Here is a 13,542-nt window from a genome sequence, read left to right as displayed (position 1 = left end):
TATTTATAATGCCTGTAAAGTGCATTAAGTGCAGTGCTAATGAGACAGCATAACAGATTTTAGATCTAGGTACACATAACTAAACAGTGCAAATGGTATTTGACTGAAATTGTAAAACTAACTGGTAAGTAATATGTTAAACAATAATGCTACTTTGAACAATGTAGATTCATAGAGATATGCTGCTTATAAACTCCATTTTCAATGCATTGTTCTCCAGGGAGGGAATATCCACAAATTTCAATACACATTATAATTTTTAAAAAAAGTACATTTAAAGGGGAAAAAAAAAAAAAACCCTAAACAAAAACTTTTCTCAAAAACATTCCAAAGTCAAAAGTAAGGAAATCAAATTCTTTATAAACAGCATGGGAGCTACTTCAAAAAGTTATGTGCATTCCTTTAAGAAAGTAAACAGGAAGACAAGGAAAGGATCCATAATAAAAAGAGCAAATAACTATACTGTATTTCCCAAATACAAAAGGTTAGTGGAATTGAAGTGTTATCCTTCAGAGAATGGAAATTCACTCCAAGTGCAAGCAGAAGGGAAAAAGTATATGACAGGTAAATTATATGTTGGATATTAGAATGGTAAAACAGAAATGAGAAGAGCAGGTAGTAAAGGATACAAAATCAAATAGCAACAAAGCCTATTAGTATATCAGAAGCAAGAAATTTTCAAGGGAACCACTGTATTTTCTCGAACTGAGACTGAGTAGAGCACTTGGAGAAAAAGGGCAATGAAGACAATCCAAACTATTCCTTTTCATCAGCCTTTGCCATGGAAAATGTTGGAAAAACACATCCTTGGCTTCTCTAATAAAGAGACTAACACTTCTTGAAACTGAAAAATCAAAAAAAGGTGAGGAAACACAGTAAATTGAAAGCAATAAATGATGAGAGATGAGCTCCTGTCCCATCCACATCGACGGGTATTTTACCATTGATTTTAGCACCGTCAGTCTTGTATTTCAGAACTGAACAGCAAACGGACCAAGAACTTTAAAACACAAAAAGACTGAGCTGGGCATCACAGTGCACTAGTCAGTGGGTAGCAGTGGTCAGAAGAGCAAGCAAAAATAGAAGAATATAAAAAGATTATATAAACAAATGAGACAGGGAGAGTAGGAAGGACTATGTGCTTCGTTTATATCCAATTTCTTCTGGAGTACCTATTCAACTTAGGGTTCCTGCTCTAAACCAATGATTGTGGCAGATAACAAGACATTGAAGACAGTAAAAAATCATTATGGAAGAAAATTTTAAAAGTGGGAAAGAATCAGGAATTTAACTTAGCAAAGAGATGAACAAGAGGGGACATTGTGCAGCTGCAAAGAATGTAAGCCAGTAGGATGATTTTTCAACTGCAAGCTTCTCACATTATTAGAGCTAAGGGACAATGAAGGCAATAGAACATTACCAAGCCAAAAATAAATATTTTACTGTATAAACCACAAAACTGTGTAATTAATTCACAAGGACAACTCCACGACAATAGCAAAAAACATGCTACTTTTGCTGGTTTTTTTCTTTCTTGTTCATATCCTTATACAAAAAACTAGTGATATGGCACTAAACATTAACCTTCAGAACAACTCATGTAAGGTAACACGCTTTCCCTTTCCCCTTGCCCTAATGCATGAAACTTTAGGTTGGATATATATCAGGGGAAGAAGGGAAGTGAGATGAAGTACATAGAGCATGGTTGGGGCAGGATGAGGACAGGTAGGAAAGATGTTGCAAGCACATGCTCAAACCGCAGCATGCTGTCTGTTCTGTGATAGATCCTACACATGTAACACAGGTGGCTGATGTCTCAGAAATCTGCCAGCTGCTGGCAATGGACACATTGGGTCCCACTCTAGAATTAGGAATGAAGCACTAAACCATCAACGTGTGAAATCTGTGACTTAAATTACAAGGTAAGGCCACCCATTGAGTGTCTTGCCTAACTCATGGCAATTTAAAACTTCATATACAGATCAAATAGCAGGAGAGTCTATCATTTCTGCTCTGTTGAGCACAGATTCACACACAACTTTGGTAATGGCTGCACAAATAAGCTCTCTAGAAAATAAATACAGCATTACAGACATGCTCTTCACAATACTCATTCATCCAGTTCCACAAGGAATTTCTATGAATACATCCACGAGAAACTGCTCTTAAATGTCAAAAATACAGAAGTCATTAAAAATAACAAAATTAGTCTGTTTGGGGGTTGTGTTGGTTTGGCTGGGTGGGGGTTTCTTTTCAAAATTAATGCTTACAAATACTCTTTTGCAATTTATTTTACCTATTGAACTTAGTCAAACTTTGTTATATGCTTCACTGTTTTGCTAGCAATAACTCTGTCTAATCCTAGAGAAAAAGTAACTCCAAATTCTACAAAGCTTCCACACACTCAGAGGCTCCAAAAGCAGCAAAATTATATACTCCAAGTTCAATGATAAACTCTGACAGACTTTCGACCTTGAAATGGGGAATAATCCTAACACAAATGAAGTGCAAATCTATTAAGTGTAACATAAGAATAAATGTTACCCATAAATACACATGTAACTTGAAACATACTGCTTTAGAAATAGCTGTAACCTTGACTTACTGTGGCTGTGCCGGAGACAGTTTGTGCATTTGTGTCAGCTGCACTCTGTTCGGAGTGTGTCTGAGCAGGAGGGTACATGTTTAACGTGTGCTCTGGAACAGTGGTTTGGCCTGTGTAGTCTGGAGCTGGATGAGGATGTGGGGCTGTGTATTCTGCAGGGATACCATTCTGAGGTGGAGCAAACTGGGCTGAGGCATAAGGCTGTGCCATTGTGTCAGGAGGTGCTGTAGCTTCCTGATTACCCTGTAAAAATCAAATGAAGAAAAGGGAGAAGAAATGTGGCGTGAGATAAAACATGTAATAATCTTGCACATGTAATGCAGACAGTGCTGATAGTATTTTGCTAAGATTGCTGGCCTGAAAACGGGACAGTTGTCCTTTCTTGAGAAGAAAATTTCTTATCTGAATTAAATCCATTTTGCTATCCTTATTATATCTCATTATAATTAGACAAATAAATCTGCTCTTCTCTGGATAACTGTAGACTATTCTTTAACTCAGAAAGGTCAGTGAAATCTACCTGAACTAATGCCTCAACTCAGACAATGAAGAGGGACAAAGCCCAGTTTATTCCAAAGGCTACTGAGTGCAACTATCAGTGCTCTGATAAGTTTAGCCCACTGTCTGTGATCTATTCTGACTTATAGATTGCAGAATATGTTACCTACAGAGCAGGATTTGTATGTATACTGTTAGCATAATCATATACTGAAAATACTTATAGGAAATAATGCTCTATGTGATACTCAGAAATACTTTGTGGTACACTGTGTTGGGCAAATGCATGCCACAAATGCAAAAAAAAAAACCCAAAGAGATGCAATCAAAATATTAAATGTTTGATTCTAAAAACACGACTGTTCAAAATCTCAACACAAACCGACAATTCCATGTTGTTGGCTATCAAAAGAAATAGGTTTAAGGACTTTGAAAGCTTTAAATTTGAAGACAATAGTATTTCATTTCCATATTACAATAAGCCTATACAGTTAAAAACAAATGCCCTCATCTCTCTATAGATAGATATGTCTTTCTGTTTGATATAATAAAGGATACTTGAGCAGGTTAATTTATCCATTAGAGACCTCTAAATTCTCTGCTCAGACCAAACAGTAATAATTCTAGGGGAGGAAACATACTGAACAATCTTTTGGAACCTATATAAAACATAATGCTGTGTATGACACAGCATTACAAGCCATTAATGCAGGGACTATCCCAAATTTGGATGTGATGATTTACAACACAAAATGATCCCTCTAAATAACCAAGTCATGTAAAAATGAGTAAAACTTTAATTTCTCTTTAGAATGCTTCATCATTGTCCCACCAATACATGTACAAATACCTGCACAGGACTGGTGTAGGGGTTTGGCTTACACCTGCTCATCAGTCCTCAATTTCCTAATTTCAAAATAGGCTAGATAAATAAAAGACATTCTTTTGCACTTCCTATTTAAGGATATTTCCAGCTCATTTCAACTAATTCAGACATCAGTTCTCGAGACATCAGTTCTCTGACCTCAACTGGTTCTAAACACAAGAGCTTCTAAGAATTTGCAAAAATCACAGCATGGGAATGAGGCTTGATACACGGCAGCCTTGGAAGGGACAAAAACAATTTTCCTTTGTAAAAGGTATTATATGTGCCCTAAGAAATCAAAACATTCCATCAGCCATCAAACCCTCCCCAATTTTAATCTCACTTCTGCTACTATTTTAGAGCACAGCCTTGAACAAGCAGTTTTCTTTCCTTTTTTACATTTACCGTGGTTAAAATGAAAACAGTGACACTTCCCTGCTTCACAGGGTTCAGCCAGTAAGTTTCATTTGCATATATCTACAGTTATTCCTAGGTTAATGCTGCACTGAAACTGTCCCTCTTAAAAGTGGAGGTAAAAAAATCTTGGAGATGTATACTCATTCCCTCATAGTAAAATGACAAGGTTCATTCCTTATTTCTTTTACCTAAGATTTCCACTATTTTAAAAAATCCAGATGAAGTAAAAAACAGCAATGACTGGAATCTACACTGGATACATCTATTACATGCTAGAAAAGTATTTTTAAAACTTATGGGAAGGCAGGTGACCTTATATCTTTTAATCAACCATTTCAGGAAAGACTTGAGCAAGTGGTGAAAAGGAACAGCAAATCAAACTTCTGCCTATACAGGCATTTTCACCATGCTGGCTTTGAAACATAGTAGCTGGTTACTGTTGGTCCTTAAGCTATTCCTTCATGTCAGATGCTAAACATGGCATTAGAGTCAGCAGCTGTTAAAAAAGAACAATAATGGCAACAAAGGGACCAAGGGCTAATATGTCCAGGTGCATTTGATCTAAAGGCTTTTATACTACCTCAAGTCCTAAACCAGATGTTGCCGAGAGCCCCCACTGTTTCCCATTAACATTGACAGCAGTTCCATGAGACCCTAATTAATATTCAGAGCATTCACACTCCATGCTAATTACAGCTAATATTTAATTAAGAGGATTGAGCTTCTGTATTACTTTTACCAGCAACTCAATACAATTCATTTTTAGATTCACCATAAAAATGGCAAACTGCACTGGCAATTCCAGCCTCTTCACATTGCTGAGACTCTTCTTTCACTAGTCTTGCTAAGCTGAGGTTGGAATCACTTATTTATAACCAAGACCCCATTAATAAGTAAACAGTGAAGGATCAGGGGCTTGGTTTTTGTCAGGGTTTGTTTTTTTGTTGTTTTTTTTTCTTTCAAATAGAAATTCCACATTAACAGGGATTTACAGCCTTGATATTAAGCAAACAAACAGCATCATGCTCAGAGTAGAAAACTGGCATGCAAGATTATCAGTCCAGGCACTGCATATTCATTCAATTTTTTAGGGGTGTAAAAAAACGACTAAATCAGTGTGAATTTATGATTCACAAATAATTCAATAGACCCAGTGTTACAATGTGGTATAAAAGCATGTTTGAGTAAACATGTTCTTGACTACTTAAATGGACATCAAGCCAATTGCTTATTGTTTAGAATATGACTCTATATCAAGAACAATGCAGTGTCAGCTAACACACATTTATATGTACTCCATGTGGTTGATGGAAACCCAGACTACACAACAGTCAAATACATTTGAATAGATCTTAAAGAACAAAAAAAATGTTAAATCACCTAAAACGTTCCTTTATTGTGCTCTTTAAGAAACAGTGAACTAATGAAGAAAGGAAATAATATATCTCATGTGTTAGGTTGAAAATATGAAATGGCCTTAAAAGCAATGCGAAACACTGATCCTAAATTAGCCTATGAACTCAGGTATTACAGTAATCTCAAAACTGTGGATGATAGTACACAGACATTGCTTAATACAACCTAGGCATGAGAGGCTAAACAGAAGTTGTCCCTTCGGACTCAGTTCCAAGTATCTTTAAGATTAAATGACCTCTTAATGCTCACTTTGTGCATAGTTTTTAATAAAGTAGTTGTTGGCAACAGAAAGAAGAACAAAGGATGGCAGACAGTCAGGCTCTGCTAAATGTTCTGGCCTGAGTTTTAATGAAAACCACATTTCAGCTGAAAAATATGCTTTACGTGGCAGTGTATAAAATGAAATTTATTGCTTTCTAGTTTAATGTTGAACTCTAAAGAAGAAAAAAAGAAAGCATTCCAAGGATGTAGGTAAGTGAAGTTGCTCCTTTTCCATATATATCACTGCACTCCAAGAAAAGCTTAGAATTCGAAATGCTGCTAGTATCTCACATCTCAACGTGCCTTTTCAGCATCTCCTGCTCTGAAAGGATTTCATAATTAAGAAATGCATGAAAAGTGTCAAAACGTAATAAAGCAAGCTTGTTATGTTTGTACACAAGAGACAGAGCACAGAAAACATTACTTATGCGGTGTTCCTTTATAAAACCACATTTGCAGCATAAAAATGTATTCAATGAAAACCTTTCTGCTTGCCTGTATTTGAAGTCTAACAGTTTATTGTCTGGTTTACTCTGTTTTCTGTTTGGTGCATTTTGTTTCTTTGGCAAGAGATATTTCACGTTTAGAGAAAGCTTCTCATACTGTAGTTAAATGAGCCAAACTGCATCATACCCTTAGGGCTTGGAAACAGAGAAGAAAAATGCAACATTACTCTGTAAACCTGCTGGTTATAAGAATGGCTCGGTTAGATATATCAAGCACAGCAGAGACATAATCACCGCTGTAGTTTGCCTTCCTTCAGACTTAAGCAACAAAACATGTATTACAAGTCTTGCATGCAGTGGTGCAGCTGGTTATGAAGAAGTGCCCTGGCTGGACTTAAATCAAGAGTTTCAAGTGAAAATAAAAGTGAAAATACCTGCTGTACCATCCTGCTCCCTTTATTCTCCATAAACTTAGCAGCTGCTCTAGTCCCAGGCCATACAGCATCTGCCCAAAGCAAGCATCAATTATGGATGAGGGCGTGTGAGCAATGTAATGCGTGCATGAGTGTGGATGATAGGGGTGTTGAAGGAGGGGGAGCTAATGCAAAGCTTGCTGACCTCCCTCTCAACATCTGACTGCTCCAAAAACCTAATCCAGATGGGACTCTTTCAGTTTGCTGGGCCTCGCCCCATCAATCACAGCAGGCCACTCCTCTGTCTCCTGCTACTAGTTATAGAGTGCACCACTGAGCAGATGATTACACACAGAAGAAGAAAAAACACAGCTTGACTACATTAATAGCTGTTTAAAAAACATTAGAAATGCTACTATGTAAGTTGCTGGAAGCTGAACGTTTTTGTTTTTGAAATTAAGACTGCTACAGTCAAGGTTAAACTCCCCTAAACTTCCAGGGCTTTGGCTTTTTGATCCTGTACTGTGTACAGTAACATATGTGCATTTCTATTTGATTAATTTGTCCTACATGTGGTAGAGTTAATACCAATAAGATTTCTATTTTAGAATTGCTGAACTCCACAAGTAAGCAAGCTATCATCATGAAACTAGCCTGTTTTAGATTAAATGCGATTCATCTTTCCACACAAATGAAATACTATTTCCTTTTTTGTTGCATTTCATGTCATGCCTCTTGCTCAGCAGAGGAAATATTTCAGAAATGCTTCCAAGGTTTAGTTCTGAGGCTCTTCAAGCAACTTAACGCTTCCCTATTGAAGGAACTTTCCTAGATGCTCTGGAGATTGTTTTACAATGATTAAACTTTTAATTAAATCACATAATAAAGGGGAAAAAAAACCCCACCTAAGAAGAGATAGACAGCCCCAAATATTACATATCTATTGCCAATCTGTTGCAGACTGCCTACTGACACAAGAACTCAAAAACAGGGCAGACATGTAACATGAGATTTATCCTTAGAAGTGTTCAGCTTCAAAGGGGTGGGCAGAACAGCCGAAAAGTAGTCATCAATTTATCATTACACTTATATTCCAATCGGAGTATGTTGGATTTCTTTTAAATGGCAATGTAATTCTTCCAGATTTGTTGCTGGCACTCCCCAATTAATGATAATAAAAGCAGCCACTTCAAATTTTTCACAAAGAATCAGACAGCCAACCACACTGGACTGATAATCACAACTGATTGACTCTGTGAGCTTTCTCTGTTGTAGCTTAATTATCTGACCAGGCCACTTGACTCAGATCATTTGCTTCTGCAATCATACAAAACGAATTCTCCAGCCACTTCTCATTTTTGGGAGGTTCAGTACAGAGCCAAATTCAGATTTCATTTAAAAAACAATCTCATTCCAAAAGAAGGGCACCCTCAAAAGTAAGAAAGATGACGCAAAATAAATTCTTTTCAGAGAGGACAGAGGAAAAAAGGTAACATGAAATAAGAAGAAGATAATTTCTTTACTGTCTTAGCAAGAAAGCTCCATCTCTTCATTAACAGAGAAACATTTAATTTTGGTGTACTACATCTATATCATACTGTACTGAAGTGAAGGTCTGTGCTCTTGCTACTGCTACATGTACATTTGAAAATGAAGCACCTGAAGTATGGAACAGACTAAGGAATCATCACAACATCCTGCAAAATAGGAAGGTTGTATACATTGGCTTAGATTCTAGATTCAACAGAAAGTGGCAAACAACTTAGTATAAACTAAGACCTATTCTGATTTCCTGCTTGCATTCAAGACCACACAGTGTTGTGGATGTACAGACACACACAAAGAAAGCATTCCCTCTGACACCTTCATCCTTTCCAATTGTCACTGCTGAAACTTTCTGCTGCTTTTATGACACTGATTTATTGCAATAGCGTTCCTTGTCTTACATGACAATTCCTACTCCTGCTATTTCCAATGGCCCAAATGGACATGACCCTGTCACACTGATTTGTTTTGCTTCCACATTACCACCTAAATCTTTTCCTTTTTTATAAAAAAACCACAATTTAGTTTCCTGCCTGTCCCTCACTTTGTCTAACTCTGACTCGGGTATTTTATACAGGTCTTTTCATTTGCAGCTCAATCTCCTGTTTATCAACCAACGTTTTCCTTTCTTAAATACACGGAATGATTTTTATATCACGTCTTGAAAACACAAGTCTCCAAAATTGCCTCAAGACTCATGTAGCAGGAGAATCTGGAGCACATAGCCTGTGTATCCATCATTCCTTTTCATAATGAGAATTGATTCTTAAAACATTTCAAAAGAAAGGTATAAAAGGAACTTGTCCTTTCCCACAACTCAATATAGGAAAGTACACCTAATTTTAATTTACACCTTTACTGGAGCATACTCAAGAAGATGATGTCAACATACAAAATGGATATAAATCTGCCTGAAGTGCTGGCCTTTGAAGAGAGTGGCAATCAACATTTAGAAGTCTGTCAGTCAGCTATGAGTGCCATCTCTTGGGCACCAAGACCAGGTCCAAAACTGTTGCACATCTTCATAAAAGGTTTGTATAAAGTGTCATAATACCAGTTCACACATGACAGCAAATAAGGAGAGCAGTTATAGGTAGCTTGTGAAGCTAGAAGAATGGGTGACAAGAACTTGATTAAAGCCCTGTTCTTGGAACAGAATAACCCCATTCCTTGGTACAGGTTGTGGATTGACTGGTAATGGAGCAGGACTGCTGAAAAAGATCTGAGAGTTGAGTTGAACAGTAAGTTACCTAGGAACCAGCAGTCTGCCTCTGAGGCAATAAAGGTTGTATGGTGGGCTACACTGGCAAAAGGATAGTCAGCAAGCTGAGGAGAGAGATCATTCCTCCCTGCACAACACTTCTGAGACAGAATCTAGAACAATGAGTCCAATCTGGAGTTCCCCGGGACAGGAGTGGAGGATTGCTAAGAAAGTGGGAGCACAGGACACATGAGAAGAGGTTGAGGGAGCTGATAAGCATAGCTTGCAGGGCAGAGGAACAACAGACAACTTAATTGCATCTTCACCAACTTAATGGATGGATACAGAGACACCACCCAGAGACACAACCTCAGAGGTGGAGAGTGAAAGAACAAGAAACAGCCATCAGTGTTACGCAAGACAAGAATAGCTTAACAAACAATGCAAATTGATGTTGTGAACTATGAAATATCTTATTTTTTTGCCAAATATCACCTTTTTCTTCACATGTAGAGGAACACTGCCTTGACAACAACTTCTCCATAGAAAGAAGTACTTTTCTCTGCCTCCTGCATCAACCTTTAAAACAATAACTACAGCAGGCATGTAAGCTTTCTAATTTCATCTGCAATTTTTTTGATGAAAGGAATTTTTATTCTATTGCATATATAAGCCCATTTTTTAAATTTTCCAGTATCTATGTGATTGAAAAAGCCATTTATTTATTTTTTACTGCAATCCTGACTGAAGATAGGAGACTTTAAAAACTAGATCAGTTCTCCAATTAGTTCACAAGCACTTGTGACAAGAGAAGTGAGAGGTTAATGCACTGAAAAAAACAATCAATGGGAGCTAGAGAAAGAGAACAAAGCAGGAGGTAAATTTTATTCTATATTGACATAAGAAATTTATCCTGAGAAACAATTTCTTAATAATCTTAAGTTTTCAATTTGCAAGAATGAAGGCAACATAGACCAGGTGGTAAATTACAGGCCTTTATAGGAAATGGTAAAAACATCAATCTCTTCTCATAATCTAGCTAATGCACATCTCAGAGCTCCCACAACTAACACTGTGCACAAAAGAAACACAAGCTGCAACACGTAGCCTGCGTATCTGCCAAGTAAGAACTGTTGAGCTGCCTTTTACAACTACAGACAAAAGCATTACTCACAGCTCAAGCAGTGGAAGCAGCAGAGAGATGTGATGGCAAGACAATTTTACAAGGATGCACTAGTGCTTCTGAGAAGCCAGATATATAAGCCAAGGTGACAAATCATGCTTATGTAGCCAGACTATGTCTGGTCTTGACACAGCCCTGCATCATGCTTTGTATTCCTTTCTTCTGGACTCCGTCGAGGCTTTTCTCTACCTCACAATTTACACATAAGGATAAACATTTCCAGAATCTGAGTCAAAAAACTTCTCCAAATGGCACCTTATTGAATATTGCAAAAGATTAGAGACTGCAGAGGGGAACTGAACATCAATGAAATCGAATTGCAAGGGTATGGTTTTCAACAGATCACTTCTAGAATTCTGAGAAATTTTTGTAATATGGCTAAAATAATTCCTTTAATAATTGTTGTAAGGAAAATTCAATATCTCAGTTGCAATTTACTCCCCCTAAAAATCTACCTGAATTTCTCAGATCAGGGCTGGATACAGCTGTCTTTCACAAGTGTCTAAATTAGCAATTTAATCTACAAGAGGATGATATTTACACATGTTGTTCCCCATTTACTGATGCTGCCTCATTCAGAATGTGTTAACAAACTGCTTGGTTTCCTAGTGGACATATCACAAAATACAACAATGTTATTCACCAGCCATAGTGATAAACCTACAGTCATGTGCAAAACATGTTTGAAGGCCATTTGTTCTGGTGAAACAATATCAGAGTTTCACATGTACCTAATTAGTTAGTTTTCATGTAAACCCAAATTATTTTACAATAAAAATTACAGGGCAGAGTGAGCAGTGTGTGTCACAAGTGTTGCACAGAGAACCAAGGACACACAACTGTAAACAGGCACAGTGTTTTCACTATTCAGCACAGCAGGCTTTTGTCTGCTTCAAAAAAGCACCGCTGAGGCTGCTGCATGAAAATATGGCTTGCCCTGGATATTCAGATTTGCAGTAAAATCAGGCTTATTTTGAGTACAAACTAGCATGCCATCCCTTTGAAATGAAGTTTTGAATGACCTCTTTTAATGGGGATGCAATCTTTCACTGATGAGCTGTGATTTAGTCTCAGAAAGGAAAGGGGCCATTTCTCCTCATGCTGAATCATTGTCTAAGGCAGTACCACAATAACCACACTTCATCCATTATATGTGAAACAAATCCAAACTTCAATATCACAAATGGGAGGATCATTACTTTTTCTAGTGAAATAAAACAAGGAATATAGTCAGCTGGTAAGGGAAATGAGAATGTAATGCTGTAAGTTCTCTTAAGCAGGAAACCTGACTGAAGGTCATATCTCCTCAGCTGTTTGTATGCAAACACCAGGGTATACAGGATTGCTTTAAAAGACAGCTTGCTAGGAACTAGCCAGGATAAGCTAGATTACTGTAAAACTGTCCCTAATGAATTAATTGTAGTTATTTTGTTTTGTTCGTTTCTTTAAACTAGGAGAATTTAAGAGTTTGATTTATGTGCTAAACTCCATAAAGACAACAACATGATTGAGCTCAGGAATTTGGAGGAAGATAAACAGCAGAGTGAGAAAACTGATCTTCAGGAAAAGTGACTTCAGCTTATTCAGGAAACTGTTAGGAACCCCTGAGGTATACTCATGAGAGGATCAATCAGACCATTCTTTAAGAAGGAATATACTTAGAAGGCCCACATGGATAAGCAGAAAGGTTCTCAATGAAGACAGACACAAAAAAGGAGCACACGAGCAGCACAATCAAGGCTTGTAAATAAAAGAGGCACATCAGTATATTGATCAGGTACTTTCAGGCATAGTTGGAAAGAAGACTAGAGAAGACATTAAGGATGACAGATGAGGATTCTACATACCAGGTCTGGTTATTACAAGACAAAGTTCAAGGAAGGTGTTGATGCAGGGAGGAGATAGCCTTGTAATTAGAAAACCATCATCACATAATAAAGCACTTCATGTCTTTTTTGTTTCAGTTAGTCTGATCCTAAATCATTGCACCCAAAATGTGGACAGCACGGGTAGCAAAAGAGACTATGACAAATGGATATGCAACAGGTTAGTGAAGCTGAATGTATTTTCATATTTGAAGCCTTAAGGCATTCAACAGAAGGTGCATAAAGAGTAGATCACTGGTCATAGCACACGAAGGAGACTTAGTAATTTGAAATAGCCATCATGGATTTTTCAGGAGAAAATAATGTTTCATCAACCTGGTTGCCTTCAGTAAAACAAAACCAACTGGCTACAGGGACAAAGTTAAAGCACTAAATACAATCTATTCTGACTTCAATAAAGCTTTTAAAGATGTCTCCCATAGTATTCCTTGTTTAGAGTTGAGGTAGGAAGGGCCAGACTGTCAGATGGGTTAAAAGTTGGCTGGACTGTCAGGCTCTATGATGCATGGATTAATGTCTGGCTCATGACTTGCAGTAAGTCGAGTACTTTAGGGTCAATATTGGGTCTCACAATGTTCAACAACTTGGAGATAAGAAAGTACATTCTCAGCAAACTTGCAGATAACACTAAACTAGGGAGACTCAATCCAAGGACAGTTTGATAAACTTGAGGACTAGGGAATCAGAATCCTTACCTAGTTCAATACAGAAAAGTGCAAGGTTGTGCACCTCGGGCATCAAGGCATAACAGTTTGAGGGAATGAATTTCATTACATGTTCACTGAACACCTTTCAGCTTTAGTCTG

General features: G+C 37.4%; 1 protein-coding gene across 11 annotated transcripts in view; it reads right to left on the bottom strand.

Moving 5' to 3' along the window:
- The window catches only part of RBFOX1 (RNA binding fox-1 homolog 1), a 1,234,970-nt gene that overhangs the window by 135,743 nt on the left and 1,085,685 nt on the right, over window positions 1–13,542 (bottom strand). For 9 of the 11 annotated variants that reach the window (XM_061991822.1, XM_061991823.1, XM_061991825.1 and 6 more), the window contains one exon: window positions 2,606–2,848. In XM_061991822.1, coding sequence (XP_061847806.1) covers window positions 2,606–2,848 — 243 coding nt within the window. Of the gene's footprint in view, window positions 1–2,605; window positions 2,849–6,942; window positions 6,976–13,542 lie in introns of those variants that run through there. The other 2 variants (XM_061991828.1, XM_061991833.1) reach the window with 2 other exon arrangements.

Source organism: Colius striatus, chromosome 3 (genome assembly GCF_028858725.1).
Source record: "Colius striatus isolate bColStr4 chromosome 3, bColStr4.1.hap1, whole genome shotgun sequence".
Taxonomy (NCBI): Eukaryota; Metazoa; Chordata; class Aves; order Coliiformes; family Coliidae; genus Colius; species Colius striatus.
Note: the sequence above shows the minus strand (reverse complement) of the source record. Positions and strands in the feature narration are given on the sequence as shown.